Genomic DNA, 21,148 nt, shown 5'->3' on the forward strand with positions numbered 1-21,148 from the left:
AGGAGCGAACAGCCAGCAAGCGGGAAGGACGGCAGTTAGCAATAGCCGCTAACTTTGTCATGGTGACTATGGGACAGCACGAGGTGGCACGCTCCCTCACATTGCATAATGAACAATGTAACGCCAAGTTGATGCACGGGCCAATGTATGCAGTGTTCTTTATATTGTAGTCATTATAGAGACTTCATTGTGTGCATTCCTGTATGTTGTTCATGCGTGATTTTTTGTAATAGTTCATTACTTTATGTAATAACGTGTCACTTCAATCGCCATTCTGTTGCGGCCTTTGGCCAATAGAGGGCAGCATAGGCCTGCTAATTGTGCCATTTCTTTGTCTGCCTGGTTTGCTGTGTAACGGTGTCACTAGTCATTGTCCCTCTGTATTACATGTTTGTTCATACCTGTTTATCTTTATGTTACAGATACCACACCCATCCAATCTCACCTATTCACACGCCCATTCAATTACCATTGCATATATATTCATTACCCTGGAATCAATAAAGTAGTTAAACTGGAACAGCCTGTGGAAACCCATTCTTCCTTGCACGTCCGTCGCCAACACCTTCTGACAGAGGACAGGAAAATCTAGCTGCAGCACGACCTGTATACTTTTGCACGCCGTGTTCCCAACAGCAACTATGCACTTTTTGGTGGGCTAAGCCCCAACGTGACATATTCTTGGCTTCATTTATAGTGCCTAAATGTAAGTTTAATTATTATGCAATGCAACGTTTTTCTTGGCCTACATTACCGTTATAGAAGGAAAGACAACAGTGATAGTTATGTTTCAAAATAACTTTTATTGGAAATTGTTAGAACAATCTCACTGGTCCCCGGCTTGAGCTTCAATCTCAGGATCTATGTATTTGTGATCCTCTCCAGAATGGAAGGAGTCATCACATACAGAGCATCAACTAGTTCCTGAACAGTGTCCTTCACATGCTGATATCCAAGAGAGGGAGTTCCACAGTCACAAGATGGAGGAATAGAAAGCAGTATTCAATGTTTACTTCAGATTAGCTCCACGTCAGAAATGAGCATGCTTGTCATATGTCTCTCTCCATAGAGGCTGAATCATCATGTTAATCACATAGCTATCATATGCCTCAAACAGTCCTGATGCTCTGCTAGGTAATCACACATCCTGTCATGTTCACAGCTACAGTTGATACCTTTGTTATCATGTTACTCTCATGTTGGAAGAGGACATTCAGGATTTTACCAACAGAAATAATAAACTGTGTGTGTGTCTAAAAAGTGCAGTCTTTACAAAAGAATCAGCATCGACAGAGGGCTCCCCATCACAGTACGTGTGGTACCACATAGTGCACCCTGTGCACTCGATCTTAAAATAAACAGAAAAAACACATGTTAGAATATTGACAAACTTTTTAACATCACTCATCCAGAGTAAGCAGTAATCAAGTTGTTTACATTTCATTAAGCAAGCAATGTATAGTTTTGGATCTTAGCTGTTTTCCTTTCTGTTTAGAGTCCATGCTCAGAAGTTTCTTCAACTGCTCCAGTGTCATCCCATAGTGCAAAGACATGCAAGTTTGGTGAATTAAAGTAAACGTTTATAATATCTGTTATAGAGAGTGTTCACCCAGTGATGTAGAGGTAACCAATCCAGGGTGTATCCCAGTCTTCCAGACAAATGTTGGTCAGGAAATAAATACATCTTCTTACCCATTGGTCAACCATAGGCCCTATGCTATGTTCCTCACAGGCCCGAAGCAGCTGGGATAGGTCATCTGTAAAAAAGAAATTAAGAAATACAGGCATTAAGGTAGTGAACTGCGAATTAAGATACAATAATTATGTTTCCTCTGTCTAGTCCTGTATAGCTGAGTCTTTCACCAGAGCCATTGCCATCTTTAACCTCATTGAGGCCACTCCTTCCTGGTCCACTGTGTACTGGACCTTTGTTTTTAGCAGTATTGGCTCTGCAAGCTTAAAAGGTCTGTGATAAGTATCTTCGTAATATGTGTTAATTACAGATGGTTATATACACACACACATTACTAAATGTTACCTTCAGAACCAACACACCGCATGACGTAGAATCCTGCTGTTTGGGATGATCGATTGTCGTGCAGGCCCATCTCCCAACTGAAGGTCTGTGTTTCCGGACCAGCGATCTACACAGGAAACAGATAGATTGGGTTTTGTATATAGGCCCAATTCAGATCCTTTTTTAAGTCAAGAAGAGCTGCATGTTCACACAGGACAATCTAATGGTATTCCAGTAAAACAGTAGTAATCAGGAACATGATTTATGTGGCTTTGTGTTGCTCCCCCTTAATATAATCCCAAATCAAGAATATATCTAGTAAACACATTAGAGCTTATATTTTATTCACCTTGTTACATCTTTGCATCTTATTAACTGCTCTTCCTTGGCCCCCAATGGGTTCAAGAACAGGGACCTGTTCTCGTTCAGATACATGATCTATGGAAGTGCAAAGAAATAAAAATGTCTTGACCATTAACATTTTAGATTACTTACAATGAGGGTCCAGTGTGCCCTGTCACAGACAGCTCCGGCTGCCACATCATGTTTTGCCAAGTCCAACTGAAAGATATTTGTACATACATCAGTACATACATATGTTCATATATACACTTATTTCTAGTACTCTACTCACCTTTCTTAAGCTTCCATTGTGGGTTCCCTGCCAGAGGGAAGTCATCAGGTATGAGTCCATAATGAAAACCCCAGCTTTAGCCCCAGCCCATGCCAGATAGGCATTCACAATCTATAAATACACCAGTATCTTTTGAACCCATTTTCTAGAGAATTATCAGTTTGCCAACTTACATTTTTCATATACAGTACGCTTACCTCTCCCTCCAACTCCTCTCCCGGGGCCAAGACCAACAGATTTTCACTGTATATTTTGTATGGGTCACACTTGGCCCACAGTGTCTGTTGTCTCCTCCCTGCCCATATGTCTCGGATTACTATAAAAAAAGGCATTTTAGTTATGAATGAAAGGCATACTTTAAGGCAGTGGTTCTCAAACTGGGGGGCGCAGAGGCATGCCAGGGGGGGCGCGAGAGACCAGGAGGAAAAATGGTTATTACATTTATTTTTTTTTAAATCATAATTTGAAAGATTATTGATTCGAAAATAATATAATTCAGTACAGTACTATTACGTCTGGGTCTCTGTGTTTCATTAAAGCTCGGCTCTGTGTGTGTGTGGAACGAGCCATTTTGTGTGCGCGAGAGAGAGAGAGAAAGAGAGAGAGAGCGCACCGGTACCGGAGATCGTTGTTGTTAGATTCCGGTGCTAGTGAGCTACGCTAACGGATGTTTTTCAACAACAAAGTGGAGGAGAGTCCTCTCCTGTCAGACTGAGAGGCTCAGTGAGCTAAAGGACTCTCTCAGTGTTATCTCAGTGGGTCTCAAATGTTTTTGTCACCATTAATGTAAACAATTCTTTCCGAGGCACACGTTTATATGATCATTATAGTTCTAAAAGAATAAGAGAATAAATTAAAAACAGGTATGAAATACTATATGACAGTAAAACAAGAATAAAGTTTAAAAGGAGAGTGATTTGTAAAATATCCATAAAGAAAAAGAACATCTGTTTACAGTTCTGTTTCATATGGGTGTTGAGAGAGGTATCCATAGATCTCTTCATTTTGCTCTCAAAGTGCACCAGATTGATGCTTTTAACTTCAATATTTAAAAATAAATATTCCCGGGGTAGCTTGCCTCCGGACCCCCCTATGTGACGTCCACACACCACCTATAAACACAGCACTTTACCCCTGCTTACGCCTATATGCCGTGAGCTGATTATCGAGCCTTCATTGTAGCAGTCGCAGGTACACTGTGTGTGTGCGTGGGGAGTGTTGCAGTAGAAATTAAACTGTAGCGCCCGGTACATTAATGGGAAACCCTAAATGTTTGAGCACCCTCTATGAAACGTCAAGCTACCCCACAGCACCCCCAAAATAAATCTCTGGCGCCGCCACTGAACCTGACTATTTGGGTTGGGGGGGCCCGACTTTTTTTTTTCTCCAAAGGGGGGGCCTGACAGAAAAAGTTTGAGAACCACTGCTTTAAGGTGTACTTTGTTTCAGTTTACTTACAAGCCTCTACATCAGAGGATGCTCCTTGTGCCTGGCACTCTGTTGTGGAGGTGGAGGGGGGTGTGGAGGGCAGTGCAGCAGCCAGAGGAGAAGGATCCAACACTTTTTTTTATTTAGCAGGGATCCTCTCCTCTGGCTGAACATAGTGTTTCAAATGATCAATGTTCACTCTCATTGTCTTTTTTCCTTTTTCTGTAGCAAGGCCACTTTCCCATACATTTTTAAGATCCTGAATGGTCCCACCATTTCTGCCTCTAGCTTTCCGCCTTTCCTTTTGTTTTGTTTTAAAACTAAATCCCCCACTTGGAAATGGTCCACTTGCCCACCTTGTTTCCTCTTGCGGATCTTATCTTGGCTTTTTGCCATGTTAGATGTGACCTCTGCATACACTGCCTCCTGTTTCTTCAGTGCCTCGAAGACTTCCTCCTTTTGCACCAAGCTAAAGACTTTCTCTTCCGTTATCTGCCACAGAAAAGCATTAGAATGTTGAGAAAACATAAATGTTTGAAATACTATGAATAATGAAAAAGGATGAGGACATTATCAGATCTTACTTCATACTCCTTGGGCACCTCAGATGGGTACCTCGCCTCCCTCCCAAACATCAGAAAATAAGGGCTGAACTTCGTGGTCAACTGGGTTTTATCAATTCCGATTAGTTAATATAGGAACAGTAATGTTTGTTATTCTATGAACAAATATACCTTTGTATTGTGCCATTTAGTTTTTCCACCAAATCATTTGTTTGTGGGTGGTACGGCGAGCACAGGCTTCTCTGAATGCCCAGCTTCTCACAAAGGTTATAGTTCACCTTGAAGTGAACATTGGGACAAACAGGAAATAAGTTAGCACAGCAGTTACATAATGTAGAGTCATAATTCGTACCTTATTGCAAAATTCCCTGCCTTGATCTGTTGGCAGTCTTTTAGGTGCACCAAATTTGTAAAATAAATCAAGAATACACTTGATCACCTCATCTGCTGTTTTATGTTTAAGTGGGTATGCCTCTGCCAATTTGGTGAAACAATCAACCATGACACCAATGTACTGATTGCCACCATCGGTTACTGTGAGTTTACCCACTAGGTCCATGCCGACAAGCTCCAGAGGCTCTGTTACCTGAGATGAAAAAAATACACATGAGCATTGCAGTACATCACTGTTGACATGTTTGAAAGCTGAAACTGTCTTCAAATGTTTCCTTGTACCTCTATAGGACTGTACTCTTTCTTCTCCTTGATAGTGGCCCTCTTGGATTGCCACTGGGGACACTGAAGAACCTGAACCAAAAAACACACTATAAACTTTTCTGTGTTGCACTTTTGTACCATAATGTGTAATTTACCTCATTATTTTTTAACTCAGCCACTTGCGGATGTCCTCCGTCATGCCAGGCCAATAGAACCGCTGAATGATGGCCAGATGAGTTTTCTCCATTCCAGTGTGTCCACCAATTAGGCTGCAGTGGAACTCTACGAAGAGCTCGTTGGCTTCTTCACTTGATAAGACCACTTTTGCAAGGTGTTCACTCCTGTTTTTTTTCCCTCCTGCATATGTAGTGCAGGTCTCCGTCTGGTATTGAAATGTCATAATTATACATGTATTGACAGTGTTATCATAGCAGATGATGTTCTGAAGACCACATGTCTGAAACGGTTGCCTTGAATCCTGAAGGACTCAGCTCTTCTTTTGATAGCAAACCTTTGTGTCCTAGTCAAGCCTTCAGGATTTATATGGCGGATATGGAAATCCAACTCTTCTTTCTCCATGTCTGCATCCATGGTTTGCTGGCCCTCTCTAATATTAAGCCCTACACAAATGCTGTCCCTCCAACACACACACAGGCAAACAACCACTCACTAAATTACCACACAACACACAAGGACAAATAAACACTCTTATCACATTCAGTACTCACGCACAATCGATCTTTCTCTGTCGAATCTCACTATTCTATCGCTATGTATCTGTCTCTCACTCTAAATGTCTCTCTCGCTATCCTCATAAAGTTGTGTCATTTCCACCGGTTTATATAGCCCTAGAGACAATCAGATCACAGCTGTCCAGATGATCAGATGTGGCCAGCTGTGATCGATCATCCGTGTGAACATGTGCTTCAGTTACAGTGTTGGGTGTAACGCGTTACAAAAGTAACAGATTTGCAGTAATGTAATACTTTTTGCTGTAACGAAGTAATGTAATGCATTACTAATGAAATGTGGGTAATATACTACTCGTTACAATTCTCAGTAACGCAGTTACAACACATTTTAACCCGAAATTAAATGGTATTTTGTTTTTTTCACCATTTACCGACATCGCAAGACATTCTGACACCAGAGAAAAAGTGTGCGGGATTAGTAAGCCTGGTGTTTAGCCTTCAGGCTCATCAAGATCCAGCCTGTCGGATGTTCTTTTCCCCACGACCGCCTCGCTGCACATTATCCTGCTTATTATCGGCCATACTAAACAAACTACAGAGCCCATTCCGTGCTCCTGTTATTGTTTACTTCCTGTTTGCCTTCTTCTGGGGATTTATCTGACGTCCAGTGCTCCGTCTTTTAACCTCTTTTGCTTTCTCCTTGTTGATCCTCCTTAGCAACCTTCATTATAGTCCTTGACAGTGGTCTGTACTGTATTAACAACGTGTCACATGTTAAGAATTTACCATCAGAATCGAGTATTCAACTAAGCCGTGTAATAAAAGTTGTTAGTAGCCTTAATGGCCTACACCAGGGGTTCCCAAAGTGTGGGAAGGTGAGCCTCCCCTCAGAGAACATAATCACAGCCGCGCCCCCCCCCCCCAATTATTATTGCTATTATTATTATTATTATTATTATTGTTGCTATAATGAGGGGTATTCAATTGCATTTCAAAGAGGTCCAGTAATTGAAAATGTCATAAAATGCTCGGTTTTCGCTACTTTTCTCTTTTTGCTGAGCGTCACCTGCTTAAAACATTAAATAGCTTTTTTAAACCTCTTTATCTTTATGTTTTAAACATGTTGAGGTTAAGGATGGCAGCTTCCTCATACGTTGCACTCAGAGAGAAATAGTTGAGACGGAGATGTCTTTAGCAGCAGGGAGGAGTAGCGTTTCACCAATGTTGTGAGGTTTACCTGCCTTAGCTATCCGTAACGCCACTCGTTGCTTCGGTTGCCTTTGTATTCACAGTGCTAAATGTGTCAATGACATTTTTCTGTGACTGCAATTCCTTGAGCTTCTGGTCAAAAAAGTCCTGTGGCTTGGTCACCAAACATGAGTGTTTCGTCTCAATATGACGCCGGAGTTTACATGGTCTCATACTGTCATTAGCTAGCACCTCGTTGCAGATAACACACTGTGGCAGTGGAGTGTCATCATCACTGCGCCTCCCTTGAAGCTCTCTGGCACTCCCCAGGGGAGGCGCGCCTCACACTTTGGGAACCCCTGGCCTACACAGTTGTTATGCTATACCACATCGCCCTTCACTGGAAGCATAATGAGCTGCACTAAACTACATTTTAGCATTTAAAACACCTAGCCATTCTTTTGCGGTCATTTTGGTAAAGTAACTCAAAAGTAGTGTAACTCATTTCATTACATTTCAGAGACAGTAATGAGTAATATGTAAATTTTGGAAGTAACTTGCCCAACACTGGTGTCCACTGCTTTGCGTATTCACATTCTCCCCCGCCCCCCCCCCCCCCCCACACACACACTCACAGTCAGAGACAAGAGCGGAGGAAAGGAGGAGAACAACAAAGTGTAAAAAAGTCAAACAAATCTGCTTTATTGCCCCGAGCTCTGCTGTCTGCCCGTTTGTGTACCTTGGTATCTTGCTTGATGACTGTCTCTCTTTTAAACTTCATGTCAATAACCTGCTTAAAAAACTGAGGGTTAGGCTAGGTTTCTTTTTCAGGAATAAGTCCTGTTTCTCGCTTGAGGCCAGGAAAAGGCTAGTCACTGTGACCTTTTTACCTGTGCTGGACTATGGTGATCTGCTGTATATGAATGCACCTGCCAACTACCTAAGCAAACTAGATGCTGCGTATCATAGTGCTCTGAGATTTGTCACTAACTGTAAAGCACTTACTCATCACTGTACATTGTATACCAAGGCAGGTTTACCATCACTCACTGTACGGAGGCTCAGTCACTGGTACACTTTTATCTATAAAGCTATGTTGGGCAAACTCCCGTATTATATCTGTTCATTGATAAAGCAGAAAGTTGCAAGCAGCTATTGTCTGCGATCACAGGATATAGTCTTGTTAGATGTGCCAAGAGTAAGGACTGTCTTAGGTAAGACAGCTTTTATGTGCGCAGCTCCACTTGCTTGGAACAGTCTACAGGCAAAATTGAAATTGAGCATTTTTAATTCTTTGAATGTATTTAAGGCATGTCTAAATGAAATGCTTTCTGACACTCTGGGTATTTGTAAATGTTGAATATGTAAATATGATATCCTCTGTTGTTTGTATGTTGTTTTTATGTTTCATGTGGAACTAAATGATGCAGGTCTCCCTTGTAAATGAGATCGATGATCTCAAGGGACTAATCTGTCTAAATAAAGGTTTGAAATTTAATGAAATGAGTGTCCCCCCCCAGTTTCAAATTTGTTTATTATTATTTTTTAACCTTAAGCCGTTATCGTCACGGGAGAAGGACACACACAGCCTGCCCAGGTGGACGCGTGCGAACGAGACAACGAACGTAGCGTGCACATTCTAAAAATAGCTCACAGATGGTGAGCAGGTACCGCGGTTTGGAACTACAGTATTGAGATGTGAGTTGGTTTATTCAGTAAATTAGCTCAGGATAATTGGATGTTCTGTCTACACCTGTTGATGTGAGGCTAATGCAGGACTTGCTAGCTTGATGCTACCGGCATTTAGCGGCAGTGACTCAACAAATTGCCTCTTAAAATGTATCGTCAGCAATGTATGACAAGCAGACTGCTTGTTTAATGTTAGACTCACACCAATAGCTCAATATGATCATAACCGAATGCTTTCATATCAGAGATCAGATGAGGTGGAGCTGCCTCCAGCAATAGAGGATGAGGCAGAGAGAAGCAGCAGCAGCAGCACAGGGTTGCAGCAGGTATATTATATGCTGTAGTCAGGTGATTTAAATGTATCAATGAAAGGAAGAAGTGTAGGCTACATGATAAGAAGGGAATACAGTTTGAATAAAAGTAATACAGGACATTGTAACACTGTACTGTATTACTTTTTAATGTACAAATACTTTGTTACTATACAATAACAATAACAACAATCCACAGCTCACCTCTGCTCTAGAGGATAACATTTTTTTCCCGGGCACCCCCGTATTGGGTAATTCTCACATCTCTTCAGACTGTCTTTCAGGCGTAATATTTTCCCACACTCAGATAGACCCATGGGTACAACTTCAGATACAAATGAACACATAATGAAATATGACCCCCGGTTTGATGATTGACAGGTCACAGAACAATGGGAGCTATCTACCCTTACCCACAATTTAAAGTAATTCACACAGACTATCTCCTCTTTACTCTTCTCGATGTGGGCAGCAAGTTCAGCTTCAGAACAAATTGAAACTCAAAGAATGGCATCAAATATTATTAATATGTCGGGAAGTAGCCCAATAGATTTATTTATTTTCTTCTCAGAGTGTACCAGAATGCAGGGCCATCCCTTCCTACACGCAGATCACGCAGACTGCGTGGGGCCTCACCTCCCGGAGGGGGCCTCACCTCGCGGAGGGGGCCTCACCTCGCGGAGGGGGCCTCACCTCGCGGAGGGGGCCTCACCTCGCGGAGGGGGCCTCAATTGAGCGCACCGTTATGCGGCGCAATTAGTGTAAGCGCGGCACAGTTTTGCCGCTGCGACACGGAGGGCCTCATCATATAACTTTGCGTGGGGCCACAAATTGGACAGGGATGGCCCTGCCAGAATGCGTAGTTTATATGTTAGCATTTCAAAAAATCTCCTGGGGGACAATCCCACCCAGGGGTTGGGTTTTCAGGATGTGTGCCTTTTTATGTTATACAGTTCAGCTTTGATTCCATCATCTCATTAAAACTTATTTAAAGCATACTTTAGTTCTGTGAAGGGATATATGCACTGTACTTCACTTTAATTGATTTTGTCTGCTGAAAAGCAAATAAGCAAATGTCGGGTCGCGATTTATTGACAAAGTAAAAAAGTGGGTCCCGAAGCCTGACCAGTTGAGAACCACTGGTTTAGAGTGTTTAACTGGAATAACAGATATTTCCAATCACCACTGATTTCAGGGTCAGGAGAAGCTAAAGTCATGTTCTTGGCTGGCTCTGGTTCTCTGTCAGTGTCGCCATAATTGTTGGTTCCTTTTGTGTCATTAGAGCACAATGGACTTGTTTCTGTGCTTAATATTTGTTTTAATGCACATTCAGACTTGACTTAGAGCAATGATGTTTTATCACATTTCGAGCAGGTATCACGTTATACACACTTACTGGGACTAACTCAAAGAGTTTGAACCTAACAATAATAACTGTCTTCAGTCCCAGGTTCTGAAGAGTCTCCAGGGTTGTCCTCAGTCTCTGGCTGTTAATGTCTCTCTGGATCTGAATTCCTTGCTGGTTCTGGTCCTCCACAGTCCTCTCCATCAGCTTCTGTTTCCAGGTGTTCAGCTGAGCTGCTGGCTGGAGGCTCTGCCTCTCTGATCTCCTCAGTTTGAGTTTGATGAAGCTGTGAGGACTGACGACCAACACACTTATGGATTTTGACCAGATATCTCCGGGTGAATCTTTTGTCACAAATACTGCAGCTGAATGGTTTCTCTCCTGTGTGGATTCTCATGTGGTACTTTAAATGTCCTCTCTGACCAAAAGATGTCTTACAAATTGAGCAGCTGTATGGCTTCTCTCCTGTGTGGATTTTCATGTGGTACTTCAAATCTCCTCTCTGCTCAAAATGTTTCTTACAAATTGAGCAGCTGAATGGTTTCTCTCCTGTGTGGGTTTTCATGTGGTACTTTAAATTTCCTCTCTGTGTAAAATGTTTCTTACAAATTGAGCAGCTGAATGGTTTCTCTCCTGTGTGGATTCTCATGTGTTTCTTTACATTTCCTCTCTGTGCAAAATGTTTCATACAAATTGAGCAGCTGAATGGTTTCTCTCCTGCACTATGTCCTGAATCACTGACAGGGTCTTGTTTATTTCTCTGAGAGCTTGAACCTGGTTCTCTGGTCTCTTTCCAATCAGCACTGTCTTCAGTGTCAGGTTCAGAAGAGTCTCCAGGGTTGTCCTCAGTCTCAGGTTGTAAATGTCTCTCTGGATCTGAGCTCCTGGCTGGTTCTGGTCCTCCACAGTCCTCTCCATCAGCTTCTGTTTCCAGGTGTTCAGTTTGTCTTTGATGAAGCTGAGAGGACTGAGGTTTCTCTTCATCATCTTCACTCTTCACAGGGACAGGAGTGAATGTGGACTTGGTGATATCAGCCCCCTCCAGCCCTTGAAGCTGCTCTCCCTCCTGACTGCTCCAGAGTTCCTCCTGTTCCTCTTTAATGTGTGGGGGGGGCTCTGGGTCCTCCTGGTCCAGACTGGAGCTCCACTCCTGCTGCTCAGGGGGAACCTCTTCTTTAACCACCACCAGCTGCTGGACGTCTGCAGGAAACAGGAAACACATATTCAGACAAACTGAAGAGTATTAGAATTTAAAATCTTACCACGATTAACACTTCATTAACTTTGCAGCCCTTATCTATTTCTTACTTTAAATGCTTTTCCAGATGGCCTGGAGAGTTTCAGGACAACAGGTGAGTTAGTACTCTAGCTGATCTAAAACGTAGTTTCACTGCCGCTTAGCAAGGCGTCGGCCGTTCACGGAGTGTGAGGCTTTAGCCTTGTAGTTTGTGACCTGTCTGCAGAGTCGTTAGCTGAGAACTGGTGTTGGAGTTTCTCAGAGTAGTCGTTAAGCATCTCAATAAATTGAATATCATCGAAAAGTGAGTTTATATCAGTAATTCAATTTATAAAGTTTAAATGTATACATCACAGACTCATCACACAAAGTGAATTATTTCCAGCGTTTATTTGTTTTAATCTTGATGATTAAATGAAAGCCAAAATTCAGCATCTCAGAAAATGTGAATATAACATAAGACCAATACAAAAACAGATTTTTTAATAATATAGAAATGCTGGCCTTCTGAAAAGTATGTTAATGTTCCTGCTGTCAGTACTTGGTTGGACTCCTTTAGCATGAATAACGGCATCAATGCGGCGTGGCATGGAGACTATCAGTCTGTGGCACTGCTGAGGTGAGATGGAAGCCCAGGTTGTTTCACTAGCGGCTTTCAGCTCGTCTGCATTGTTGGGTCTCGTGTGCCTCATCTTCCTCTCGACAACACACCATAGAATCTCTCCAATAATAATTCACAAAATTCTGACTTTTCAACATTTTTACTTTTTCTAAAATGTTGAATTTTTAAGAAAATCTCACCATTCTGACTTTTTTATGGAAAACTCAGAGTAATCACGTTGTTCTCCAAATCCTAACCTTTGAATAAAATGCAAACATTTTCAGAAAATCTCTAAATTCTGGCCTTTGAAAAACATCTCAGATATTTGACTTTTTTCCTAAAATCAAAACATTCTTACTAATTTTCCTCAAAATCCTGACTTTTTCAAAAATGCTGAATATTTCAGAAAATCTCTAAATTGTTCAGATAACCTCAGAATTCTGACTTTAACTTAACATAAAACTATTCTGACAAATGTTCTCATAATCCCGACTTTTTCAGAAAAAAACTCTGAATTCTGACTTTTTTCTGCAAAACTCAAAATACATTTTTCTCCAAATTCTGACTTTTTCCCAAAATGCTGAATTTTTCATAATTTTTCCAAATTATGGTCTTTTCAGAAAACCTCAAAATGTGGACTTTTTCTTAAAAAGGAGACATGTCATGCTTTTCCGGTTATTACCCGTGCCCTTGTGTGTTATGAAGGTTTTTATGCATGTAAACGGTGTGCAGTCACAAACCCTCAAAGTACACCCTGTAGCGAGTAAAACTCTAAAACAGAGAATACCTCCCCAAAACGCCTCGTTGGAGATACGTCATTGTCCATTTGATTCTTCCGGGTACGGCATGATGTCAACCCCTACCCGGAACGAAATGGGCCAATCCGTGGAGCCGTTACGTTACGTCCGCGGAGCCGTTACGTTAAGACCCCGCTGATTGGTCCAAATTGACCAATCCACGGGCTTCCTCACACACACACTCAGTGCAGGCAGCTCTGCTGATCTCTCCTCCCTGGCTGCAGGCTGATAACAGACAGTTGGGATCGTGGCGAAATTCTCTCTGCAGACCCATTCTCTCTGCAGACCCATTCTCACAGCGTTTATCAACCTTTTTCTTGCTCAATATCAAGCCACACTTATTGTTTTTACTTCGGCTGTGACTTTATGTGTGCTCAGGATGAGTTTCGCTGTGTATCGCTAAACAAGGAAACCACACCTCCACGGAGCTCAGCGCTCACAACGTCCCTACCAATCAGAGCACACTGTGCTCACAGGGAGGGTGGGGGCTGGAGCTACTGGAGCTACAACGAGCCGTTAAAGGCAGAGAGTGAAATTCAGTGAATACACGTAGTTTACAGAGATGAGAAACCGACGTGAGTTTGGAAAGTTGCACAAGATAAATCTATTCTAGTAGATCTCAACAATGGAATTATGATCAGTGGAAATGGCCATGACATGTCTCCATTAAAATTAAAAAATCCTGACTTTTTCCTGCAAATTTCACAATTACACTTTTCCCAAATTGCTGAATTCTTCACAAATTAGGAATTTTTCAGAAAATCTCCCAAATCTGGCCTTTTCAGAAAACCTCAAAATGTTGAAATATTCTCTAGATTCTGAATTTTTTTCTGAAAAATGTCAGATGATAGGAAGGCAACAGTAACTCAAATAACCATGGTGTGGGGGATATTTTCTTGGCATACTTTGAGCCCCATATTATGCTATTTTTAGGCATATATTATGGGGTTCAGATATATAAAAATAGTAACACTTTATATTAGGGCTGCTCAATTAAATCGTATTTTAAATCGCAATTACGATTTTGGCTTGCAACGATTCTGAAAACAACATCGAAATAAAACGATTATTTTTTTATTTTTGTTTTTATTGGATATTCAGTTGAATTATACTTAAAGTTCAGGGTATTCAACTGTTAAAAACATACTGTTCATATTTTCTTTTCAATAAAAGGATGTTTTCAAAGTAAATGGATTATCGTTTTTAATGATCGTGATATCAATTGTTGACCCAAATAATCAAGATTATGATTTTTGCCATAATCGAGCAGCCCTACTTTATATTAAGGTACACAAATTCACCATCAACTAGTTGTTAATTAACATGCATATTAGCAGTATATTGGCTCTTTATTGGTCAATATAAAACACTTATTAATCCATTATTCTACATGACCATATTCTACAAGTACTAATCCATTAGTTGAGTTTTTCCTCAATAACCCTCTAATTAGTGCTTATTTATTGCAAGTAAGGAAGTTGTTGTACATGAGTTTTTGTCTTAATATGCTCTGCTCAATATGGGCCTAATAAGGCAGTAGTACCACAAGAATAGTAATATTCTCATAACAATTAACAAATATGATCTATTCTTGTAACAAACTAAGTGTTAATTGTGTCTAAATAACTCAAAATTAGGTATTTCTATATAAGAACATGTTCCCTATTTTAAAGTGAAGTCTTGTTCATAACAATTAAGCTAGTAGTTTGACTCTAATTAGGTATTTATACATGGTTCCCGTGGGGTCTTAAAAAAATCTTACATTTGATCATCTCAATTGAAGGCCTTAAAAAGGTCTTAAATATGACCAAAAAATAATAAAAGTCTTAAATAAGATTTGGAAGGTCTTTTATCCGATTTGAAAGGTACTTCTGTGTTGCGATCGCGTCTAAATGTGTCTAAATATGTATTATTGCTACATAAACATTATATCGCAGTTTTAGTTTATCCAACTCCGTTTCTAATATGCAATAAGACTACAACATGCGTCTATGATGTATTTTCGAGCTTTCCAATCCAGACGAGATCTCTCTCTCCCGTCTGTGTGCGAGGGGGCGGGGCAGTTTGTAAAGGTCTCCTGACTATGTTACAGACTGTCCTCCTAGTGGTTACTCTGGGTTCTGTCTTCAGGACAGAGTGTTGGATTTTTTTGTTAATTGGATGGGACTTGATTTGATTCAATATTAGAGTAATTTTCTCGTTTGTGTGTTTGTTTAAATATATTTGGCCTTTGTTCATGTGATTGACTGATTTACTCAAACAAAAAGGTTGATGAATTATCATCTAATGATTTGTATGATGTTTTATTTATGTTAAAGGTCACTTTGAATGATTTTAACTAATGATAAGTAGTAGAAAAACTAATATTTTAAATTCGGGACGGTCCACATTAATTTCGGGACGGCTTAGATTGTATTTCGGGACGGTTCCGGGAGGATGGTGAAAAAAGTTAGTCGAGAGCCCTGCCACGATCACGTGATCGGATCATCTCTACTAATTGCAGTACCCTTAAGGAGCTGTACAAATGACGCAGTTTTTGCGTGGCTGTGTATTTAGTTGAAAGCCCAGTGGCGATCTGCTCATCTCTCATCTAAATAATATGCTAAAAAGGGGCGGACTGGCCATCTGTGTGTTGAACTTTCCTGTCGGCTCCCAGACCGTAGTCGAGGATGGCAGAAGCAACAAGCTTCAGGTTCAATAACCCACTTTAGCTTAAATGACTGGAGAGAGGCGAGCTCTTCTTGGGAGGCCGTTGCATTTATTTAGCTGTTCTTCTGTTTCACAAAATACATCACAGACCTCTCTTTTTCTGCTGCCTCGTTTCACTTCCAGAAACATACACACGCTCCCTCACTGTCGCTCTACCATCCACAAACACACATGCACGCCCCTCTCTCTCTCTCTCTCTCTTAAAAAGGGACAGCGATCTCATCTCACTCTGCATGACCCTAATATCATAACGTGTGCTCTGGAGAATCACAGAACGGACGATCGTCCTTATTATTATGCCGTTTAAACCAATTATTTAAATGTGTTTGTTAAATTCGGCATCATGTAAGTTGCGCTGACATGTCCACACACTGCTTCCCCAGCGAGGCTTCCCCGCCCTCCTGCTGATAGTAGCTCCTCAACCACCCCCCCCCCGTTGATCATTCTTGATCGTTGGCACGCTGATAACATTTTATTTTTTTTTTTTTTTAAATGGCACTTCATATCAAAAAAGTTGCCGACCCCTGTTAGAGTATGATCTCATTATTCGTTAATGAACCTCAAATTTGTGACAATTCGTGCGTGAGCGGAACTCTCCTCTATTTAGGATAAACGTTAAACTTTTAATACAAAAGTTGCCGACTTCTCATCCACGATTACGTCACTTCCGCCGCCTAAAACCCAGGAGGTATACGATCTAGCAACACACAAACACATTTTTTTTCTAACACGCTAACACAGTTCTGTATGCTTTTATGTTCAGTCATCGTTCTTATGTTGAACATGAATACATTTCATGTACGTATTTCTTCTTTCATAGCAATTTTCCTTCATACTTTCTTGCCGTGAAATATATTCAGTATTTTCCCAGCAGTTGATATCCTTAATCGTCCAGCAATCAGGCTTAACAACACTACTCTTCAGTGCTCTTATCCATGCACAGGCAGACCTACATTTATGGACTGGATTCAAATGTCAGTTTTGGCCCAAAACAAATATGTATGATAATTAATATAACAATGATATAGCAAATAGGGCTGTCCCGACCACCATTTTTTGGGCTCCGGATATTCGGTAGTAATCAGCAGTGAACCGCTTCAACACGTGTATTTCGGTTTATTCAAGGCATTCGTTTTGTTATTCGATAGTATTGTTGTTTTATAGTTATTTGTTAAAGAGCAACTTGCAGGTTTACTAGATTTATGCTTAACCTTGACTGAAAATTACAATTAAAAAAGTTAATGCAGGATTTGATATGTTTTACAAGACATAACGGCAGGAATTCATAGGAAAAGGAGCCGTTTTGAGCTCTGCTACTAAAAACTGCTTTTTTGAACGTCAAACGCGTCATATTACGTCACATGGGGGAGCAACTTTCTCGGACTCCTTCTCTGCCCAATCCGCGGTAGTAGTTTGTAGTTGGTTTGAGCGGTTGTGATTTAGTGAGCTGGTATTTTTTCGGTCATTTTACATTGCATTTCACCATTTGTAATCATGGTGAGCTTGTGTTTGTGCATGTTGCACAAACTCCAGCCTGTCAGGGCATCAAGTCCACAGTTTCCCTCACGGGAAAAGGACCGGAGCTAGCTTTCGCTCCTGGGTGCATTGTGCATCCACCTCCCTGCAGCACATACTCTCCACAGCTGAGGCCTATCAAACAAAACGTTTATCAGGAAACCGTATTACTTCTCTCTCCCCCCCCCCTTCGCTCCTCTCTCTCTCACCCCTCCGGTACACGGCACCGTAAGACGTAGTGTGGAGTTGCATTAGGTAACGCTGTGGTGGCTGTACTCCTCCAGCCGTCTCCTTTGTGTTTGTTTGTTTCCCCCTGTCTGTGTTGTTTGTGTGTGCGTGGTGGCTGTCACTCCCGGCTCCCGGCTCAACCTCTACTCACCTGCTGCAATCAGCTGTGCACCCTCCCCAACTACACACCTGCTTTCCATCAAGCCATTTACAACGGCATATCAACGGAGGCTCCACAACCTTTCTCCGCCAGATCGTCAAGTATCAGCCGTATCTCGCGTCTCCCCTCCGGTACACAGCACCGTAGTGTGGAGTTGCATTAGGTAACGAGAGATACGGCTGATACTTGCGCATTAGTTTCTGTTATGGATCAGTATCAACAGTCCTGCCAGTAACGTTACTATATTATCAATACTACTTTAGTTATAGCCTGATATATGATAGCTAACTTCACAATGTTGTGATGTGACGTTAGCTAACATTAACTGTAGCTAACGCCGGTCACTCACCGAGACAGCTGCTCTGTTCTCCACTGGTTCTCCTCACACCACAGCTCCATTTCTCTCCAATGGCCGTTATTTCTTCTAATCCTTGGCTGCTTCTAGTCTCTTGGACGCCTAGCAGGCTCATAATTATAATCATATGCATTCGAATATATACTTTCAACCTCTTCTGTGTCAAAACTAGCATTGTGATCCATGTTTATTCATACGTTAGACCGGCCGCTCTCCCCCTTGTGTCCCCCGTGTTACGTCACACGCGGGAGGTCACGTGCGGAGGCTTTTTTATGCAGAAGTGAAAATGTCTTACAAAAATGACGCCAGATGTCACTGTAGTGTATATTTCTGTATATTTTTGGGAAAATCTAGTGTATTCATCATTTTCCTACACATTTATTCACAGGTGTCTCTGACCTGCAAGTTGCTCTTTAAAAGGCGAGATATGCAAGCTAGTAGTTTAACATTTTCATATGCATATTTGTGATGTATTTGGTGAAGGCTACAGGAGAGTTTAAAAAAAAAAAAAAGTCAGTGATCTTGATTTACTTTTATTTATTTTTTACATAAGTGCAAATTGGTTGCATAATTTACTCAATTAATTGTATTAATTTATTGATGTATTTATTTTTAATTAAAAAAATATTGTATTTTATAAAACAGAATAGGGGATGCATATTTTAAAGACATCCCAATAAATGTTAAGGTCTTTTGAAGAGAATATTCCTGTCTTTATGTGAACTGAGCTAAACTAAGTGTTATAAGTCAAATGTAATTTGTTTACAGTAAATAAAACACAGTATTGTATTGATGTACATTAAAGTTTTTGGTTTGAGGGAAATATTTTAAGCTATAATAAAAAATATTGCCTGCAACAAAATGAAGTATTTTTTTTTACAAACTTAAAAACTCTACTTAGATCTAATATAAATATGAAGTTAGTCCAAAAGGAAAAATTAAGTTATAACAAAGTAATAAATGTTGTGCGGTCTTCAGAATGAATCATCTTATTACTTTTTGTGAATGTAAATATATGTCTTAGACGGAAGCGATATTTTTTACTTGATTTAAATACATTTTTTTAAGTCAAAACATTAAGTTGGAATAAACAAGAAAAATTAGCTGTAAAAAATTAGCGATATTTTTTTAAGTTAGTCCAAGTATCAATTTTTTCAGTGTGTGTGCTCCACTTCCTCCTTGGGGCAAAGGTTAGTTTCTCGTGCCTTCCTTTCCAGGTTTTTACAAAAGTCTTTGAATATTTGCCTAACTTTTCCTTTTCAGATTTTGAAATGACATAATGATTGATGGTTTAAGTAATGTAATGATGTTACCATGCATAGCCTTTAGATTGGATGAAGTCAGAGTAATGTAATCCTAGGCTGATAGTTCTACAATGTTAAGTTTATAGACTGAATACTTTAACATATATGCCTTTTAAATCCAGTAATTGATAAAGTAACTGGTGTTTAGCTTCAGAATACCTTTATTCGTACAGTCTTTTAAACTGAATAGGTTAATGAGTAAGATTTTTAATTTACTACATTGATCATACAAATGTATAATATTGATAAATACATGATAAAGTTAGCTAGGATCATACCAAAATGTAGATTTTCCCCATAACTTTTAATTTTAAAGTGATGCCAGAAAAACAATATTTATGTTCATCAAATATGAACATGGTGTCAAATAGAGCGTCAGACGGCAGAGACAGCTATTAAGAGTCTAACGAGTTAATACAGAGTCTAAAGAGTTAGAGAGAGTTAATAACGAGGGAACAGACCTGCTCTGTGGATCTGAAGCTGAGGCTGTAAAACAGCGTCCAGTAGTTTCCGGTGTCTCTCGTTCTCCTGTTTTGAACGAGACAGTTCCTCCTCGTACTCTGCTATCGTTCGTTCAAACAGAAAAAAGATGTCTTCAGCAGCTGCAGTGAGACGCTGCTTCACCAACGAGAGCAGCACAACACTCATGTTTACTAAATCACCACTTCCCGTTTCTCTCACTCTGTGTTGCTAGCGTGTTACCGGCTAGCACGCTAAGCTAGCATGCTAAGCTAGCTTCTAGAGTCCGAGCTGAAGGCTTCAGAAGAAAGAGCACACAGTCAGAGGTTCATCCAGACACACAGACGATGGATCAGCTGCTCACACACACTTCCTCAGGAACACCGAGAGAGACATGGATGTAGCGAGAGAACCGAGAGAACCCACGAGACACGATCTGGTTCCGTTAGAAAGAGCGGGACTATCACTTCCAGTGCATCACTTCTTCTTCTTCTTCTTTTATTTAATGGCGAATCTTCTTCTTCTTCTCTTGCTTTTGGCGGATTGCAAACAACTTAAAAGGTGCATACCGCCACCTACTGTACATGAGTATGCATCATCACATCATTCCAACTCATTAACCTATGTTCTAATCAAAATAAAATTAAAATTAATTAATAAAACCATTAAATAAATAAAACAAAACAAAACAAATCTATGTTCTTTCCTGACCTAATGTTAAATTATTTTTCCTACCCCAGTTTCACTCAAAAATGTAAACAGTGCCTTTCTGGTAGCTTTTACTCCCTCTCCTTTTGTTCCCAAAACACCAACCAGACTCCACTCCCTCTCTGCCTCTAAGACTTTAGCCTTTAATTGTTCTCTTTCCGCTTTATAGATTTCACAATTTAACAATATATGTTCTACATCTTCTTTTACTGCACAGTTCCCACACTTGTTTTAATGGCGAATCGCTTCCACTTGGAGCATATATCGCCACCTACTGTTGAGTTATTACATGTTCATATTAAATCCTTATCCTCAGACCAGTGCTTTTGAGGAATTTGAAGATCAGCTTGTTTGCTTCATTTCTTGATTTACTTTCAAATATTGCCTTGAAATCCATGTCCTTGATGTTGAGTTGTTCCAGTGCAGTTTTCAGAATGAATCTTTGTCTGTTATAATCCGGGCAGCTAAAAAATACATGATGTATTGTCTCTGGTTGATGGCAACCATCACAATTGCCATTTGGATGTTTTCCAATCAGAAGCAGTGATGAG

General features: G+C 40.5%; 2 protein-coding genes across 2 annotated transcripts; both read right to left on the minus strand.

Annotated features, from left to right (window-relative positions):
* Positions 1-707: 707 nt before the first annotated feature.
* On the minus strand, positions 708-6,902 carry LOC307030039 (uncharacterized protein). The gene is made up of 8 exons (XM_079666272.1): positions 5,318-6,902; positions 4,664-5,228; positions 4,436-4,571; positions 2,849-2,967; positions 2,513-2,578; positions 2,367-2,455; positions 2,039-2,144; positions 708-1,757 (listed from the first exon to the last, which is right to left on the minus strand). Exons 2-8 carry the CDS (start codon positions 4,712-4,714, stop codon positions 1,713-1,715), a joined length of 612 nt encoding a protein of 203 aa, XP_079522398.1. The 5' UTR covers positions 4,715-5,228; positions 5,318-6,902; the 3' UTR covers positions 708-1,712.
* Positions 6,903-9,312: 2,410 nt separating this feature from the next.
* LOC307026170 (uncharacterized protein) lies at positions 9,313-20,410 on the minus strand. Its single transcript, XM_079661343.1, has 2 exons — positions 19,892-20,410; positions 9,313-11,724 (listed from the first exon to the last, which is right to left on the minus strand). Exons 1-2 carry the CDS (start codon positions 20,076-20,078, stop codon positions 10,670-10,672), a joined length of 1,242 nt encoding a protein of 413 aa, XP_079517469.1. The 5' UTR covers positions 20,079-20,410; the 3' UTR covers positions 9,313-10,669.
* Between the last annotated feature and the right edge of the window lie 738 nt (positions 20,411-21,148).

This window comes from Notothenia rossii, assembly GCF_949606895.1.
Source record: "Notothenia rossii genome assembly, chromosome: 2".
Lineage (NCBI taxonomy): Eukaryota > Metazoa > Chordata > Actinopteri > Perciformes > Nototheniidae > Notothenia > Notothenia rossii.

Excerpts from the sequence above, each read along its gene's own strand:
- LOC307030039 (XM_079666272.1), bottom strand. The coding sequence starts at position 4,714 with ATGTTTGGGAGGGAGGCGAGGTACCCATCTGAGGTGCCCAAGGAGTAT. Across the intron at positions 2,579-2,848 it reads GAGAGGAGTTGGAGGGAGAG|TTGGACTTGGCAAAACATGA; the intron begins GTAAGCGTACTG and ends AATATCTTTCAG. Across the intron at positions 2,145-2,366 it reads AGATGCAAAGATGTAACAAG|ATCGCTGGTCCGGAAACACA; the intron begins GTGAATAAAATA and ends TTTCCTGTGTAG.
- LOC307026170 (XM_079661343.1), bottom strand. The coding sequence starts at position 20,078 with ATGAGTGTTGTGCTGCTCTCGTTGGTGAAGCAGCGTCTCACTGCAGCT. Across the intron at positions 11,725-19,891 it reads GCTTCAGATCCACAGAGCAG|ACGTCCAGCAGCTGGTGGTG; the intron begins GTCTGTTCCCTC and ends TGTTTCCTGCAG.